Source organism: Pundamilia nyererei, unplaced genomic scaffold (genome assembly GCF_000239375.1).
Source record: "Pundamilia nyererei isolate P.nyererei 1_Seehausen unplaced genomic scaffold, PunNye1.0 scaffold00141, whole genome shotgun sequence".
Classification (NCBI taxonomy): Eukaryota; Metazoa; Chordata; class Actinopteri; order Cichliformes; family Cichlidae; genus Pundamilia; species Pundamilia nyererei.
The window spans coordinates 1659509-1676608 of record NW_005187542.1 but is presented as its reverse complement, the minus strand read 5'-3'; the positions used below and the strand labels follow the sequence as shown (position 1 = coordinate 1676608).

The following is a 17100-nucleotide window of genomic DNA, read 5'->3' as shown; positions in this document are numbered from 1 at the left end:
TGTGTGTGTGTGTGTGTGTGTGTGTGTGTGGCCAGATTGATGTTAATCCATCCCATGCTGGGCAGAGCAGCTATGCCAGGCTCACACGACCCCCTGGTTAATGGCATTAAGACACCTTAAATGAGAGCAGGGGAGCGTACCCAACTGACCCTGGCTGCAGGTTGAGGTTTTGCAGTGATTCACTGACACCCATGGGTTCTTGCATCCAGGGTACCAGCACCATCAGTGAATTGCACAAAACCTCTAGGATTGTGTATAGGCAAAAATTTGGTATACACAGTATATTACAACCTTGTATATAACGCCACTTATAGTGATTCTGTCCATCTCACTGTAGGGTTGTTGATATAGCATTAACAACAGCTTCTTTTATGTAATTCTGAGTCTATGCATTCTCTGATAACAGAGAATTCTTTGCATTCTAATGAATCACATTTTCAATATTGAGATCATGATTATTTACAACGTTTAAATACCAAAAAGTACAGTTCAACATCAGAATTCTCCCTCATCTGCTATGACAGCAGAACGGCAGTGCAACAGTGCAAACACACACTGCAGACAGTTTTAATGGATAACAAAGAATCAACTCATTCATCTTCTCTTATAATGTTGAAATGAATAGAACATGAATCCATAAATGCAAACACACAGCTCTGACTGGTAGTGTGTGTGTGTCCTTGAGCTAAATTTGGCAGGGGCCTTGACCAGTGCATATAGCTGTTGCTAGGAAACGTCGGTGGTGTGTGTGTGTGTGTGTGTGGGGGGGGGGGGGGGTGTTTCTGATCATTATTAACACACAAGAGAACTTGGTTGGTTGTGTGTGTGGCTAAGCGGGGTTTTCAGCATCAGCAGTCTGCCAGTGAAATGCTCCCACCACTTTATTTTGATGGCAGCTTTTTCCTGCCTCAGCGGCTGCCCACAAATCACCTGCCCAGTGTACGCTACCAGCAATAGTAACACTGGTAGCAGCAGTAGTAGTAGCAGAAATAATAGAAGAGTGGCTCAACCTTCTGTTATGTTGTTGTCAGAACAACATGAACAACAGAACATTTTTTGGCCTAAGAACATGACCCGAACCACTAAGAGAATAGATGTGGTTTTAATTGTAAATGTTGAACATTGCCTGTTTTATTACTATCTATCCTCCATGCTAACTTGACATATTAGGGGATGAAATATCCCTTAGATGAGAGGACCTTAATACGAAAAATTAATGCTCCCTGCACGTTCATCTCCATACAAAAGCCTGCACGGTGAAATGTAGGCCGATTGTGTTTGGTGGGAAGCACGCCACCCCTCCTCACACATACAAAAACATATTCCACGCTGGTGCTATAATCCATGCTCAGGAACAGCATCCAAATTTCTGACCTTGTGTATGTAAAATCAGACTCACCTGCAAAATGCAGTCTCGGTGCGCTGCATGCAAAGGGGCATGGGAGCTCTTCGGCAGCCCCGGACCCTGTTGCCACTACTCGAAGATGCTACAGATGCGATGAGAAAAGGCAGGGCAGAATGACCAGGGTGAAGATTACAAGTAAGGAAGGTAGACTCAGATATCAAAGGCAGACACCGAAAAAGAGGGAAAAAATAGAAACACGGCCTTCGTGAGGACAGCAGCGATACCGCTTGTGTCAAAATGGGCGTTGCTGTGTTCGCACCCTGCCTCCTCGAGACGTCGGGGATGGATGTTTTTCTCTCCCGGCTGAAGCAACGCGACAGCTTTAAGCGTCTAGCCAAACGCTTTGTGTTCGAAGAAAATAACTGTTAAAAACAGAGCGAGGGTGCCTCGTCTGTGGAGTTTGTGATGAGCTGGAAAAAAAACTAAACAAACAAACAACAACAACAAAAAACAAGACAGGAATAACACATTCAGAAAGGATAGAAAGAAGAAGGCGGTGATGCTGGGCTAGCCTCCGCTCACACAACGGGAGAGGGACCAGTGCAGTGTGAAGTCAGCCGGTGTAACCGATACTTCCGGTTGTTATCCTCTAAATCAAATCTGCACGCTGTCAGGTCCACGTAATCATGATCATTTGGTACTTTCACTTTAATATATATGATCACGACAACAGTTGTCTTTGGTATTTACATCAACACCGGCAAATGAGGACAAGTGGGGCCGATGGCACGATATGACAGCCTCGCTTCTGTCAGTCTGCCCCAGGGCAGCTGTGGCTACAACTGTAGCTTTGCCTCCACCAGTGTTTGAATGTGAGAGTGAATGAATAGTGGAATTGTAAAGCGCTTTGAGGGCCTCGAAAAGCGCTATATAAATGCAATCCATTATTATTATTATTATTATTATTATAAGTGCAATACGGAAATAATTGTGTTTTTCGTTTTTGTATAGACAGACACACACACAACTTTATTGTAGTTTTGTATTATTCTTTTGCACTGAGAGGATTGCATCTTAATTTCGTTGCTCAACTAATGAAATCATTAGAAAGTTGTATAAAGCAGATAACCATAATTTTTATAGTATCATTTTTACAAATAAACGATTATATTAGCCGTTTTCCACTTTGAATTTCTTAGTTATGATGATACAAAATAATAATAAAAAAACACGAAAAAGCGTAGGTTTGTGGCACTTTATTTTGAATGTAATGTGATCGACTTCCGGTACGTCCTGGCTGCTCCCGGCTGACTTGGCGCAGAAGAAGTAGTGCTCTGACGTAGCTTACCAACGCTGAGCTGCTCGTGCTGATGCTGCAGTTGCTAGGGCGCGTGGAGCAGACAGCGGAGAACAGAGGTGAAGTAAACAAGCGCGAGAGGATATGACTACCTAGTGTTGATTAATCACTGAGAATTAAGAGGGTTGGTCGACAGGGGTGCAAAAAAGACAAAAGCAAAACAAAAACAAAAAACCCAACCGATATTATTTCTGTTTGAATGATTCCATTGATTTACGTCCAAGACAGCCAAGTGTTTCATCATGCGGCTGTATTAGTGTAGCTTAGTCCTTTGGTGCTGCCACTGTTGTTCTGTTAAGCGTCTTAAAACACTTTAGACTCTTTCCTTATTCACAAGAGGCCACCACAGCGATGTTTGAGTTGGAAGATTATAACGCCGATGTCCTTCCTGACGAAAAACAAAAAAACAAACAAAAGCAAAAGAAAACAATAAGTAATCACCTTTTTTTGTCAATATTGGCCTCAGTGACAGCTATCAGCAGATTTACCAGTGGCAGTGACCAACATTGTACCACATTAATTTTGCACAAACAAAATGTTTAAAAATTGTGTGACCAAGACCAGAAAAGACTATACAATATAGTTATTTTGAAAAAAAAATCTTGTTTTCATAGCATAAAAGTGGTAAATATGGTGTTAAATAAATAAAATAGCTATTTCACAGCAGGTTCTAACCTTGCACATCGTCCACAAATGTTTTTCTTCTGAATAATGCTGACAACACCTCAGGGGCACCAAAGGCATGAACCCAAACACAGATTAAACGTATATACCCAACAATTATTTCATACATTTATTGAGGGGTTTTTCTTCTTCCATATTGACTTGAAAATGTTTACAGAAACTGTACCAAGCAGACGCATAGCAATGGAATCAAAGGCAATGTCCATTGAATGCAAAACACAATACCATAAAAATGATGCAAATATTAATGCGATACATGTAAGGATTGTTTTTTTGATACAAACTACAGATTACAAAAACATAAATGAGATCTTTTCATATGCCCTGAAGCAGCGCTGAAAATACAGAATGAGTATGTCGACATTTCAGCACGCCTGTACAGCGCGAGTAAATAACACGTGCACATTCACTCAACACACACACACACATCACTCACTCCACCGTCAGGGGATGAGACGACAAGAAACAAAAAAGTAATATCCAGCGTGCTTCAGTGTGTTTTTTTTCTTCAGTTTTTGATTTGTGTTTGAACAGCAGAATCTGGGGTTTGTAATATTTCATGTCTTGCAGACAGACAGCTAAATGCAGAGTCCATACTGAGGTCAAATGATAGTGGTACAGTGACTCCAGTCAGCCACTGTAACAGATGCCTCTGTAAGTTCAGCTCCAGTGATTGTAAGACCCCAGAATGAGATTTGTTACTGGTGTAATTGTGCAAGCAGACAAGTTCCACGTCAGCCCACTTTTAAGTCAGCTGGGACTGATTCTTTTGTGTTAGCGTTCCCATAAAGATAGTCCAAAGAGGAGGATTGTCAGCTATTTTCTCCTCGTGAGTCAGGTTGGGGGGAGCGAGGGTTACAATAGTGTGCGATGGATTGTTTACAAAACGACTGTGACTATTCATAAGTGCAACAGAGATTAACATATCAAAATAACAACAGGATAAAAAAATTGAAGCAATAAAAACACTGAAAGCATCTAAAAGCTACATCCTATTGCACAATTAAAAGGTATGATACAAAAAGAGGATACAAAGTCATGAGACAACAATTGGTATTGCATACAAGGAAAATGTTTAAAAAGTTGCTTTGTCTTTTAAGACCATTAATTTGTTTACAGAGCCCACTCTCACTTTACTCGATAGAGCAAAGGGGGAGTAACCGAGCGCTCGAGTGTTGATTGTTTTTTCATCGCCTGTTTAAGTTTAGAGACCAATCTTCGTCTTGGTCGCAACAGACACGTTTAGGAAACACTGATTTCAAATTCATTCAAAGTGCACAAATTAAAAAAAAAATGAATTAATGTACCACTATGAAACTTCAAACCAAGACTTAAAAAACACAAAACAAACAATGCAGAAACAGAAGCCAATGAAAATGCTGCATAGCTGGATTCCATTTAAAGCAATGCCATCAGAAGGACACACAGGAGCGGGACAGACCTAATTACTGTACATGATCAGACTCTATTGTTGGTTTGTGACATATTCCATAGCTTCCTCGTGCTGATTCAGAGCAGAGAGCTCCACACAAAATAAAATAATAAGTGCTCTCTAGATAGTGTTGCCGGGCCTGTTAGAGGGTCCAAGTTTACACATGCGTGTCACTGGGTTCGCTGGCCAAGCTGCCCCCCCGCAGGTAGATGGCTGAACTGGACTTGGGCCGGTTCTGACTGTGACTTTGACCTCGGGTAGAGCCATTGTTGTTAACTTCTGGCCCCCGGGTATCTGTAGAGATGACCCATGTGGTGGGTCGCCACTTTTTCAGAGAATAAGGGGTTTTGACGCGCTTCTTGATCTTATCTCCGGTCCCCAACGCTCCATCTGGCTGGACTAAACCATCTCCTGGAAAACAGGGTGGAACAATGATTAATGAGCAATGTAGCAACACCTTTGTGCATGAAAATCATTAAAGAGGCCATGAAAAACTACACATTTTGATAAGGACCTTCTTTTCTATTAACCACTGATTATTAACTGAATTGCTGGATTAGACATTTAATTTCTAAAATATTCTAAATGAAACAAAGAATAAAATATAATGTTTCTTATTTTGACCAACAATTCAGTTTAAACTATTGATTTCTACATTTCACAAGCCTCTTTTTTCCAACATTATTATTATTATTATTATTTTATTTATTTTTTTAAATAGATAAAAAACTACTGATAATAAATCCAATAACTGGAGCACAAAAAAGAAGAAGAAGAAAAAAGAAGAATGACCAAAATCAAAGCAGCAGAAGCAGCAATTTTGACTGTGTAACCTACAAAAAGCTTTGGACCCTACATTTCCCATAATGCAACAACACTCTCTGTGCCTAGTAAACATTATGTCTTTCAAACTTCATGCTTCCATTATATATTGCAGACATCTGTTATGAGCAAATTGACTTTCATGTGCATAGTTAATAACGGATGGATTACAATTAGTTATAATACAATTTAGCAACAGAGGGCTGTTTGAAGTACTTTATTAAATGAAATATGCCAAACATTTGTAGGTTCGGCTTCTTGCCAATTCGTTTTATCTGCAGTCAAATTAACACTGAATGTATCTACAATATGTGTGGTTCAAAGCCCGAAATATAGAGACACACACACACACACACACACACACACACACACACACACACACACACACACACACACACACACACACACACACACACACACCTTTGTGCTTCCAAAAATAGTCAGTTTAGCAACAAATTGGATTAGCTGCCACTGAAAACAGCCCCTCATGGAGATGTACCATTTCTCCCTGTTCAGTAATATTTAATATAAACAACAGAGACCTGCTCTGTTTGGAAATTACTGAACCCTCTGAGAAATTTAAGAGTTGTTTTTAGACAATTAAACTGCAGTATGATCCAATGGGCCAATACAACTACAGAATACTTGCAAATGATTCTCACCTAGTGAGGCCAGGTCCTGTGTTGTGAAGGACAGATCCAGAGAGTTAGGTCTCTCTGGCCTACGGGCTCTGGGCTGCCTGAGCAGGGCCTCTCCTCTCATGGTGACTGGAGCTTCCCCCTGGGGGTCTGTTGCAACAGTGCCCGACAGTGAGCTTTCTCCTGGGGGCACCGTAGTTTCCCTGCTTGTCCCCTCACTGCTTCCCTCTGGCTCGCCTTCATCACTTTCTCCGCCGCTGTCGCCATCCCCCTGGCCATGCCCCGTGTTGCTGTTGTTATTGTTGGTGTTGGGTCGGGCCGAGCGGAGAGCGGTCACATTCGTGGACGCGTCTCTTTGATCAGGCTGCTCTCGTTCTTGGCTCAAAAGAGGCTCGTGTTCATCGGGGCTCGCTGTGATGACGCCGAGGGACAGCCGGCTGTCATCTGACCTCAGAGCTCCAGATCCATTGTGAGTTATGTTGGAGCCTCCAAAACCTGTCGCTCCACCTGTTACTATGGATGAGATCCCAGCACTGATGTGACCATTGACGGTGCCGTTAATGGCTGCATTGGCATGTGTATCCCGTCGAACAGGTAAGTTGTTTGTGCCTGTGCCTCGGTGAACCTCTCCAGCCGAATTTGTGCCCGTAACTGTACTAATGTTCATCTTTGTTCCCTCCACCTGGCGCAGGTTGGACTTTCCTGAGCGCCCAAACTTAAACCTTAGTGAAGAGGAGGAGGATTCCTTCTTGACAGGCTTGTTGCGCAGGGGCAGACTGGATGGTCTCTTGGGCAAGTTTTGCTGCTTGGGCAAGGGAAAGATGGTAGGGGGCATTGTGGCAGCAGTGTCTGATGTACCGGAGACCTCACTCGCCATCTTTATAAGTGGATAAAGCAGGCTGGAACTGCCAGGACTAAGTGGGTCTGGTGAGCAGAACTGCTTCTGGGAGTGCTCCATTAAGTTCTCATCCGAGCTCTCCTTCAGGTTTTTGTCTACTTCTTTAGGGTCCAGCTTTGTGGTTTCCAGGTCTTCTTGGGTAAGATGTAGGCACACGGGCACTGTGGTGGCCCCTGCGAGTCCCTCTGACTCAGAGATGATAGTGGTAGTCGTAGCAGAGGCTGAAGGGCTACCTCTCATGCCCATGCTGGTGGTGCTGCTTTCTGGGCTGGGCAGACGGGCGTTTGCTTGCTGCTGACGCTCCTGGTTGATGGAATTCCTGTTTCTCTCTCCGGTCCCAACCCCAACTCTACCAGTCAAAGAACTAGTTGCATCCACCTGCGTGTTCTTGGCTACACCTTCATGCTCTTCAATGTACGTAGACGAATGGTCTGTGTACGGGCCAGACTTTGGCGTCATGCGATTTCTGGATCAAAGAAACAGTGTTGAAAACCTCAGCAAGATCATTTGAAACAATGAATACAATGACAGGATGTGGCTTTGTTGAAACATACCTCTCGTTGTGCAGTGTAGTGGACATGGGGTTGAGTGTAGGGCTGACAGACTTGGAGCGGTCCCATATGAGGAGCAGCTCCGCCAGACGCTCCTCAGCGCACTGAGCTGTGAGACGAGCCTCTGCGTCCTGGTCCCAGCAGTCCTCCATTGTCTCTTTCAGAGATCGAACCGCCTGGAAAACACAGCATATTATGGCTATTAACTACATGACTAGTATCAACAATATCAACACTGCAGTGCTTGTAATAGAAACACTTTCTGCATTTTGTCATTTATCCCCTAAGCTGGAGTAACTTTAGAAAATGAACTCTCCACCTGCAACACACACAGAGAAATTATAAACAATTGGGGGGTTTGGTGGTTTGCTTTGGACTATGTAATCAAGTGTATGTCCAATTGAACCAAACCCAGAACTAGGTTTCTGGAAACAGTGGTCATTTCGACTGCAAATTTTGATTTTGTTTTATTCATTCTTTTCACTAAAACTTCTAAGTTCTTAAAATTTTAGTGAACTAAGTATCATAAGACTAAGAGATATCATAAGACTAAATCTAAAGTTATCAGTTGATTTTTAGTGTTTTTACCGGTGAGATTAGCTTCACAAATTGTCCTTGATATCAATACGTCTACTCTTCTCTCCTTCTGAGCACTGGCATTTTGTTGCATTTTCATGGGCTGAGGCCATCCTCCCAGCCTGTTTGTTGGGAGCAGATCAAATTGTGCGTGTCTGACATTACTGAGATTACTTCTGATTGGATCGCTTCCAAACTCGTCCTGCCTTTCTACACAACTTCATCATCTTCACCATCCACATGTACGCAAGTATTTTTGTAAACATTACTAGTTTTTCACTCACACATAAACAGGATTTTGGAGCTACAGAAAAATTAGCTTCTGAACAAATAAAGCCAGGGTAAACATCTTTGGAAAAGATTGATGGGGAAAAAAATATTTTGCTATATAGCCAAGCTCCAAAACAGACTATTTCTAAGCTTTTTTGTTTGCGGAATTGTTTTGCTATCCTGTTACAATGTGGCAGTATTCTCAAAGCATTCTCATTTTAGCCCTATTCCCTACATACATACGCACCAGACTGTTCTCTTTCCAGGCCTCAGGGAATTTAGGCCTTTGCTTCTCCCTGGATACCAGAACTTGCATGTCCTCAAATGTTGGGTGGTTCCCTGCTTCCGCCTGGAAGGCCATCTGGTACTCTGGCACAGACTCTCCTAGGGATAAGCAGGGACAGGAAGAGAAAAGCCTCGTTTTAGATGTCTATGACATATCAGAAATACCCATTAAGTTTGCTAAAAATGCACCTTTCACCTGGTGCTTCCTTTCCTGAGCATAACACAAGTAGCTTTACAGTCTTTCTATATTTAATGTGTGCCTTTTTCTTGTTTTGTATACATTTTGTCTGTTTGCTATTTATTCCTGCTGTCTTACTATTTATATTTTACTCCTGCACAGTTGGTGTGCAGCACACATAATTTCGTTGTACATGCAGAATGACAATAAATGGCTATTCTGTTCTATTCTTAAGTGGCAATCCCACAGTAGGAATGACTTAACACAAAGCAGATTTAACTCACCAGGGAAAAGGTCAGTACATCTCATGAAGGTCTCCCAGTAGACTAGGCCTAGGGCATACATGTCCACTTGCTTTAGTGCTGCCTCACAGTCCCTCAGGTTCACCGCGCCCTCAAGCACCTCGGGGGCCATGTAACGGATAGTCCCCACCTGGAAGACAAAGAAGGTGTAAGTGGGGGTGTGGTGGAACTGTTAAACTGTCCAGAAATACTGTAACACCGACACAGGTGGGTTTTGTTTGCTGTGGATGTAGTTGGATCACATTATTAGATCTCATAATCTCAGCTTTGACAAAATATCAGCAGGCTATATCTTTGCTGACAAAGTGCTAAACTAAATGAATGCATATATGCCAGAAACCACATTGACTGTTTTCTATAGAAACATAATCTCCTGTAGCCTATAGCCTCTCCGTGTTTAGTTCAGTAGCCATGCCATTTTATTTCATCTGAACTTGATGCTTGTAAGATGCAGTCTATTCTTTGCTGTTTGCTGTCTACTCCCATTTTACTCCCGTGCTTAACCCTGACTGCCTGCCTCTGCTGCTGTCTTTCTAGTAGACTACACTCATCAATACAGGTGCATCCTCTGCTTCCTCCTGAACACTCACCTCACTTATAGCGGCGTTTTCCTCTTCCCCGTGCCGTGCTGCTCTGTTCCCTGTCAGCTTCATGGAAAGGCCAAAGTCGATAATGACACACGTGCCATCGGCTTTGACGAGGATGTTTCGGCTGTTCAGGTCCCTGTGTGAAACCGCTGGCTTATACAAGTCTTGAAGGGAGAATTGCAAAATTTAGGCTAATTTCTTTTTCATTAAGGATGTTAGCATGTACAGTACTCCCAAAACCTCTCAGACAGCACACTCAAGCAGGTTTTGTGGGATTTGCTAATGAATGATAATTGATTAAAAAGGCTTCATATATGCATAGATTCAGATTTCCCTCATTACTCACTGTTCAAAACAAGCTGCACTATTAACAGACAACTAAATCCTCTAATCTAATCTACAACAATGGGATTAAGATCATATCAATGGCCTCCACTTGCAGTATCCTTCTGTCCAGCAGAGGGTGCACTGAAGACTGCTGCAAGCTGTGGAAGTCACCACAGCTATGTGCTGCCTGCTATTGATGTGCAGGACCAATGGGGGGGCGGGGGGCAAGAGATTCTGCTGTTAGCTGCTGCACAGAGCTAACAAACACCAGCTCCCTGTTGCCTGTGACTTTAGCCCCCTCTGTCTTTTTTCCTTTGCAAAATAATACAAGTTTATCTTGTTTGTGCTGCAAGTTGGGCTTACAGTCTCTCTTACTCACAAAAAGTATTAGTGTACCTTCTTTCCCATGCCATTTCTTAAAAAAGAAAAAAAGGAGGGCCAAGTGTAGCCAATCAGTCTGAGGTTTGGTGACTTGAGACTCTGGCTCCAGCGAGCTCTACGCTACAGGGATACTCGCATATTACCTCAATTCCTATCTCTCCTCTCTTGTTTGTCTCCCTTTTCCCCTCTCTCTGAGGCTAGCTTGAGGCCAGTCTATAAATACCCATGGCTGGGCGTGTGCTAAGTGTGTACGTGTGTTTTTCAAAATGCAGGGATATACAGCACTCTAAGACAAATTCACCCACGTGCAGCTGCAGTGTGCCGCAAGTAAGACAGCTGAAAGTACTAGGAACAGAGCGGAGAAAGAGAAACACAGACTATCCAAAGCATTTCTTTAAAAAAACAAAACAAAACACAGCAACAAACTAACTGGGCTAAAAACAAAGATACTTTCCCATTTCCCACGACAATTCTTTAAATGTGTTTGTGCTTCAGTAACAGGAGAAAGCGGCAGTCTTGGTAGTAATTAACTCTAAATCTCTCTGTGTAGCTCACCTCCTTTAAAGAGCTCGGTGTGCAGGTAGGCCAGGCCGCGGGTGACAGAGTGAGCCAGTCGGCAGCTGCCCACCCAATCGTTGGTCTGGATGTTCAGGTAGCGACTGAGAGAGCCCTGAGAACCACATGGAGGACAAGAATATAGAGGACAAAGAAATTAAGATGGTGTAGGATGCAGAGTTTCACAGTGTAACTGAACCAAACATCTTATCACTGCACTTCCGTCGAGTTTTGAGGCAACTGCAGTGATTTTATTGTTCTGCAGTAGAAAAGTCATTTATGATTTAGATGAAAAAAATCTGGCATAAAGTTATGACATCTTATGATAGGTATCAGCAACAACTCTATGAAAACTGGTTAGTGGAAATTATATTGGATATTATTAATTTCCTGCTTCAATTATCTCCATCAGTCTTGGCTGGGCCTAGTGCACCAAACAACCCCCCCGCCCCCTCCCTCCCAACACACACACATTTAATTTTTTTCTCTCAGAATCAATCACAAGGCAATTTGTGCATCTGTTACTACAGAAAATTACATTACATCTGTTCATTTTAAATTGATTATATTATCATTTACTTGAATGCATTATGTGTCCCAGTCTCCTGTCCTGGACTGCACTGTGTTTCCATGACAATGTGTATTAGGACTAATGGTTATCATAAATTAGAGGTTCCTTTTATAGGCTGGACTGCAAGTCAGCTGACTAGTAATTAGCTCAAGGTTTGGACAACAAGCATATTGAGCTTTTTGCTAAGTACACATTAAAATTGCAGTTGAGTTCCTAAGACTAGATTTCAGCAGTCAGTGTTAAGGTTCTTTTTATGTGCCTCTTTTTAACCTACTCAACATTTTTTCTCTTCTCTGCTACATTTTGAGAATGGCTGGAAGCACACTTCCAATAATGACACTGAAAAAACAGGATAAGTTAGCCATTTTTGTTTGCAATAAAGACATGTTAGATGTTGGTTGTGGGAGATTTTACATAGACTGAAGAGGTTTTAATCATCTTCTCATGCTGCTACTTCAAATTACTATCTTCCTATTGGCAAAACAAAGGTGGCCTTAACTGTGAAACACTGACAGGAAACACATTCAAATTATCAAGTGTGTGTCCACAATTTTCTCTCAGTGAACCTGCTTTAATATGTCCAGATGTTATGGAGGCACTATAAACAGCCAGTGTTTATGTTACCTTTCTAGCTGGAGAATGCCCTTTAATTGGCTGAGCTAGTGTGAGGAGAATTATTGATGCTGGATGCAGCATGAAATCGTATTACAGTTGCTGTAATTATTGACTGACTTCCTTATTAAAACGCCATGAGTATGATTTGCTGCACCAGCTGTGTTTGCTTCTCCCAGAATTCTGTAGTATTAAATTAAACAGGCGTTGTCAATCCTCCATTACTCAAAGCTTAACAAATAGTTCAAGGAACAGCAGGTAAAAAGAAAAAGAAAACGCTCTGTATGCTGAACACACATGCTTCATGTATAACACTTACATGGGTACTGCTTCCCCTGTACTCACATGTGGGTAGTAGTCCATGACCAGCAGGTACTCTGTGCGTCCCTCTGGGCCCGTCCGCTCATCGGCTGCCACGAACCGAGCAATGTTATCATGCTCTAGCAGCGGCAGCCGGTAGATAGAGCATTCGTTGAGGAAGTTCTGTCTGTTGGCTGCAGTAAACACCTTTACGGCGACAGGCCGCTCATCCAGAGAGCCGCAGTACACAGCTCCATATCTGCCACGCCCAATCAGCTGAAAGAGGTGGTGACAGCAAGAAATGCAGACTATTAATAGACTTCTTTGACATTCTAGACCTTTGGTACTTGTTTGTCTAGTAAGAGAATATCTGAATGAAGCAGTAATTATGTCTGAGTTGGTTTGAGTCCTATTACAGAAACACTAGCACACAGAAAAGACTTTTTGCAAACACGAAAGAGCCAAAAACAGAAACGGTAACAGAGGTAGGTACGACAACAAACCCAGACAGGCAGGGAAGAAGACAGATAGGAAAGAAAGTAAATTACAGGCAAACAGCAGAGTTAAACAGCCAAATCATTCAATTAGAGAGCTGAAAAAACAGCAAGCCATTAAGCCCCAAACAGTCTGGCTAAAAAGTCATCAGCAAGAGGTTAAGAACTGAATTTACCAGGGCATTTATTTCTGGGCAATTTTCATCTCCAAACATTCGTGCCTGGTTATAAAATCTACTGCGGGAAACAATGGACCCTGTTTTGTCTGAGTAAGGTTTGCTGGCTTTCCAGCCTTCAGTTTAACGTGAAGGAACATGTGCCTGCGTTTGATAAACTGCAAGGACAGTGTTCTGAATTCAACTCCTGCCTGAACAAAATGTCACTCTCTCTCTCTCACTGACTCTGAATTTAAACCCACTGAACAGATGTCAGAAAGAGGAGAAAACATGCCTGCACCAGTGTCGTTGGGTCATTATGTTCATATCTTATTTCTCTCATGAAAGTACACAACGGAAATTGTATTTTCTAGCTGTTGTTCATTTTAACTGGCCTAACATATACTAACACACACACACTCGCTTCTTTTTTGTGGGATAATCAACTGCTGTGACTCTTGGATCTATTTATTATCATTTTGTGATAAGGTGACTAAAAGCAAAGAGTTTGCTTATGTCTTTTGAAGAATATACTTTATGTACTAAAATGTAAGATTGAATGTTTTATTTCTTCTCCTAAAAGGTCAGTTTGAACCTTCGGGATCCCCGACAGCCGAAAACTGAATGTTTTAGGTCAATTAGTAGTTACTGACACAACTACACATATTTTTTCAGAATATTTAAGTGTTTACCTCTTTGAAATAAATGGTGAATACTACTAAGGACAAACTGGCAGGTTGATAACCAATCCTAGCTTTAAAAGGAAAGCTCATGCTTGCCATACACCACAGTGGGATAGTGCACTCAGCATGAGTCACAGACTGAGAGTCAGGCTGAAAAATGCCAGAATTTCATTTGAGGAATCAGGTTGTAAACAACCAAAAAATAGCCCGTGTTGCTTTGGAAATTTCAGCATATTGCAGAAATTGAGTTTGTAGGAAACTGAACTATGATGATGACATTAAATGGAAACATTTTAATAAGTGAAACTGTGATTTTGAAATTTTGCTGCCATCCTGCTGTCTCCCTGGACTTACTTTAATCAGATCCAGCATTAATTTGTATTCCAGTCCTTTGTTTATATTGCTAACGTGGCTGCATCCAAACTCTGCCGACTTCCTATCACATTATGAGCTCTCCCTCTTTAGTATCAGGATTTCAGGATCCTGTGACAGTGTAAGCACATTTCTATTTTTGTATGCCTGCCCCTGTCACTGAATGCCTCCTGTTGTGATCAGATGATAAAAGTCACATTGAAATGACAAACATAACCAGAATCCTTGATGTATTTTGAGTGCATTTTTGTTTTCTCCTTTCTCTTTCTAGCTTAGAGTCTCTGTACTCTCAAAAACACACTACCTTGTGCAGAGATGCTGGAGAAGCAACATCATCTCTTTAAACAAAAAACAAAAAACAAAAAAAACCACCAGTATAAAGGCCTCAGGATTTGGAGGAGAAAAAAAGAAGAAGAGGGATTTACTTTACTATTTTCACATACATCCCTATTGTACCAATTAAAAACTAAGAATAATGTGCTGTGTGGAACCATGGCAGTAATCTTACTAAATCTAGAGTATTTAAATAGCTGGACAACAATTCAGTCATGGCTGTATTTTCTTCCTATTGGCTCATTTGATCATGTTGAGCTGGCACATCCCACCGCTACACTAAATACTCTGGCTCTTTCCTGGGCCAGAAAACAAACTGATTCAACTTATGAAAGATGACTGCGCAGCTCCAAACTAAATATATTCCAAGTCACAGCTCCTGCAGCCACAAAAGAGGACAAGGAGTCTGATGTGCGCACTGACCTCCAGCAGTTTGAGATTGTCCAGGTCCAGAGAACTTTCCGAACCCGCAGCTTCCATCATATTCAGATTGTGAAGGCCTTGTTTGCCATTTCCTATAATACACAGGATACAAAAAACACAAATATATAGACACATTTATGTGTATGAATGTGAGAGTGAATGAATAGTGGTATTGTAAAGCGCTTTGGGTGCCTTGAAAAGCGCTATATAAATCCAATCCATTATTATTATTTAAGCAAAACAACAGCTCTGATTTAGTTCATCAAATTCTACCAAAAAACATTTAAAAAGCCTTGAATAATGAATTCTCTTCCTCACACCTTGGCGTCATGGCAACTCACCATGCATCATGCGGTAACCAAAGAAGGCTGCTGCAGCTACCACAGCCAACACGGAGACTGTTGCCAGGGCGATAATTACCGTCTCTTTGTAGCCCAGTGTGGGAGGATCTACAAGCAGATGAAAACATTGTAAATAAAAGTAAAAATCAAACTGTGACCTTTCTGTTATATTTGGGCCTGAGGCTGGGGGTTAATGGTCAAAGCCACTCTCTGGCCTTTGATTTCTAAATAAGAGTCAGAGGAAAGAAATGTACTACAGCTACACCCAGCTACCAGTTCTAAAAGGTACAGTCTGATGCAATGGAGCACAAGAGATGTGCAATACAACAGTATTGATTCATTTATGCCTATAAAAAGGGTGTAAACCTTCACGAGCATCATCAGATAAAAATACAAACCATTACCATTAAGAAGATTTTATTTAAATCAGGTGATTAAAACAACATAACTGGACATTTTCACAGGTTTTTTTTTCCTTTTTACCACGGCATAGCTTAGGGTTTTATCTCTTTATGAAGCGCCTTGAGGCGACTTATGTTGTGATTTGGCGCTATATAAATAAAATTGAATTGAATTGAATCTCTACTGTAATTCTAAACTGTAATTACATTCAGTTAAATTTTATTTAAATTTTATTTATACCACACCAAATCACAACAACAGTCACCTCAAGGCGCTTTGTATTGTCAGGTAGATCCTATAATAATACAGAGAAAAACCCAATAATCATATGACCCCCTATGAGCAAGCATCTCTGAAAACATTAGAGCACTTATGCAAATATGTGATGTCTTGATAAATCGAGCAGATATTTGAAGTTTACACAGCACCATTCTCGCATGAAAATATCTTAAAAGTTTATTTTGTGACCCAGAAGGAGTAATATTTCAAACTCCGCCACTCTGTGTTCCTCCGCCACTGCCTCATTTGAGTTTTGGACGAAATGGATTCTGGGATATTGCATTTCATCATTTCGAGCTGATTGGAGACCAAAACAGCCAATCAGATTTTTTTGCACGAAGTCTGTGATTGGCTGGTTTTGTAGCACAAATATAACGTGTAGAGAAAGAGTTGAATGTGCACGGGCAGAAATGTTGAGAGCGCAAGTAACACATTGCGAGCGAGCGCAAATGCAAAAACTGAGCAAGCGGGGCTGCTATTGTGTGTGTGTATGGATAATAGCAAACACTGAAATACATTTTTTGCACGCAGCAATGAATTTTGTTCACTCAAATTTAGCTTTTCTTTGCTCAAAAAAATTTCTCCTCAAAATGCAACACTTGCACCTGCAAATTTTTTTTTTAACATGTGCTCAATTTTTTTTTTACGTGCGCTCAGAATAGTGGCACAAAAATAACGCCATACACAACCAGTAGTAGTAAGATATACTGGAAAGTTTGTTTTACTATCAATTATTTTTAAATCCTGTTTCCATCGATGATTGTTATCTGTACTTGTACAGATAATTGCTTCTATCACATACGGGCACAAGGACACACATTTACGCACCAAGCTGAACAGTGGTGCAACACATATTCCAGCAGGGTTTTTTCTTCTTTTCTGCTCTTGTGCTGAAGCAGCGTGCCAAAATACAGGTAAGAAAACACAGCTTGTACTAAAAATGGATG

General features: G+C 41.4%; 2 protein-coding genes across 2 annotated transcripts in view; both read right to left on the bottom strand.

The window, feature by feature from the left end:
• The window catches only part of fam117ba (family with sequence similarity 117 member Ba), a 9173-nt gene extending 5964 nt beyond the window's left edge, over positions 1-3209 (bottom strand). Inside the window, exon 1 of the mRNA XM_013913627.1 lies at positions 3191-3209. Within this exon, the coding sequence (XP_013769081.1) occupies positions 3191-3209 (19 nt within the window). The remainder of the gene's footprint in view (positions 1-3190) is intronic.
• A 271-nt stretch (positions 3210-3480) lies between these two features.
• The window catches only part of LOC102206122 (bone morphogenetic protein receptor type-2), a 36914-nt gene continuing 23294 nt past the window's right edge, over positions 3481-17100 (bottom strand). The window contains exons 4-13 of the mRNA XM_005744270.1: positions 15473-15580; positions 15132-15223; positions 12717-12947; positions 11189-11303; positions 9929-10089; positions 9321-9468; positions 8821-8957; positions 7731-7903; positions 6303-7642; positions 3481-5229 (exon numbers count right to left, since the gene is read on the bottom strand). Coding sequence (XP_005744327.1) covers positions 4976-5229; positions 6303-7642; positions 7731-7903; positions 8821-8957; positions 9321-9468; positions 9929-10089; positions 11189-11303; positions 12717-12947; positions 15132-15223; positions 15473-15580 — 2759 coding nt within the window. The 3' untranslated portion in view covers positions 3481-4975. The remainder of the gene's footprint in view (positions 5230-6302; positions 7643-7730; positions 7904-8820; positions 8958-9320; positions 9469-9928; positions 10090-11188; positions 11304-12716; positions 12948-15131; positions 15224-15472; positions 15581-17100) is intronic.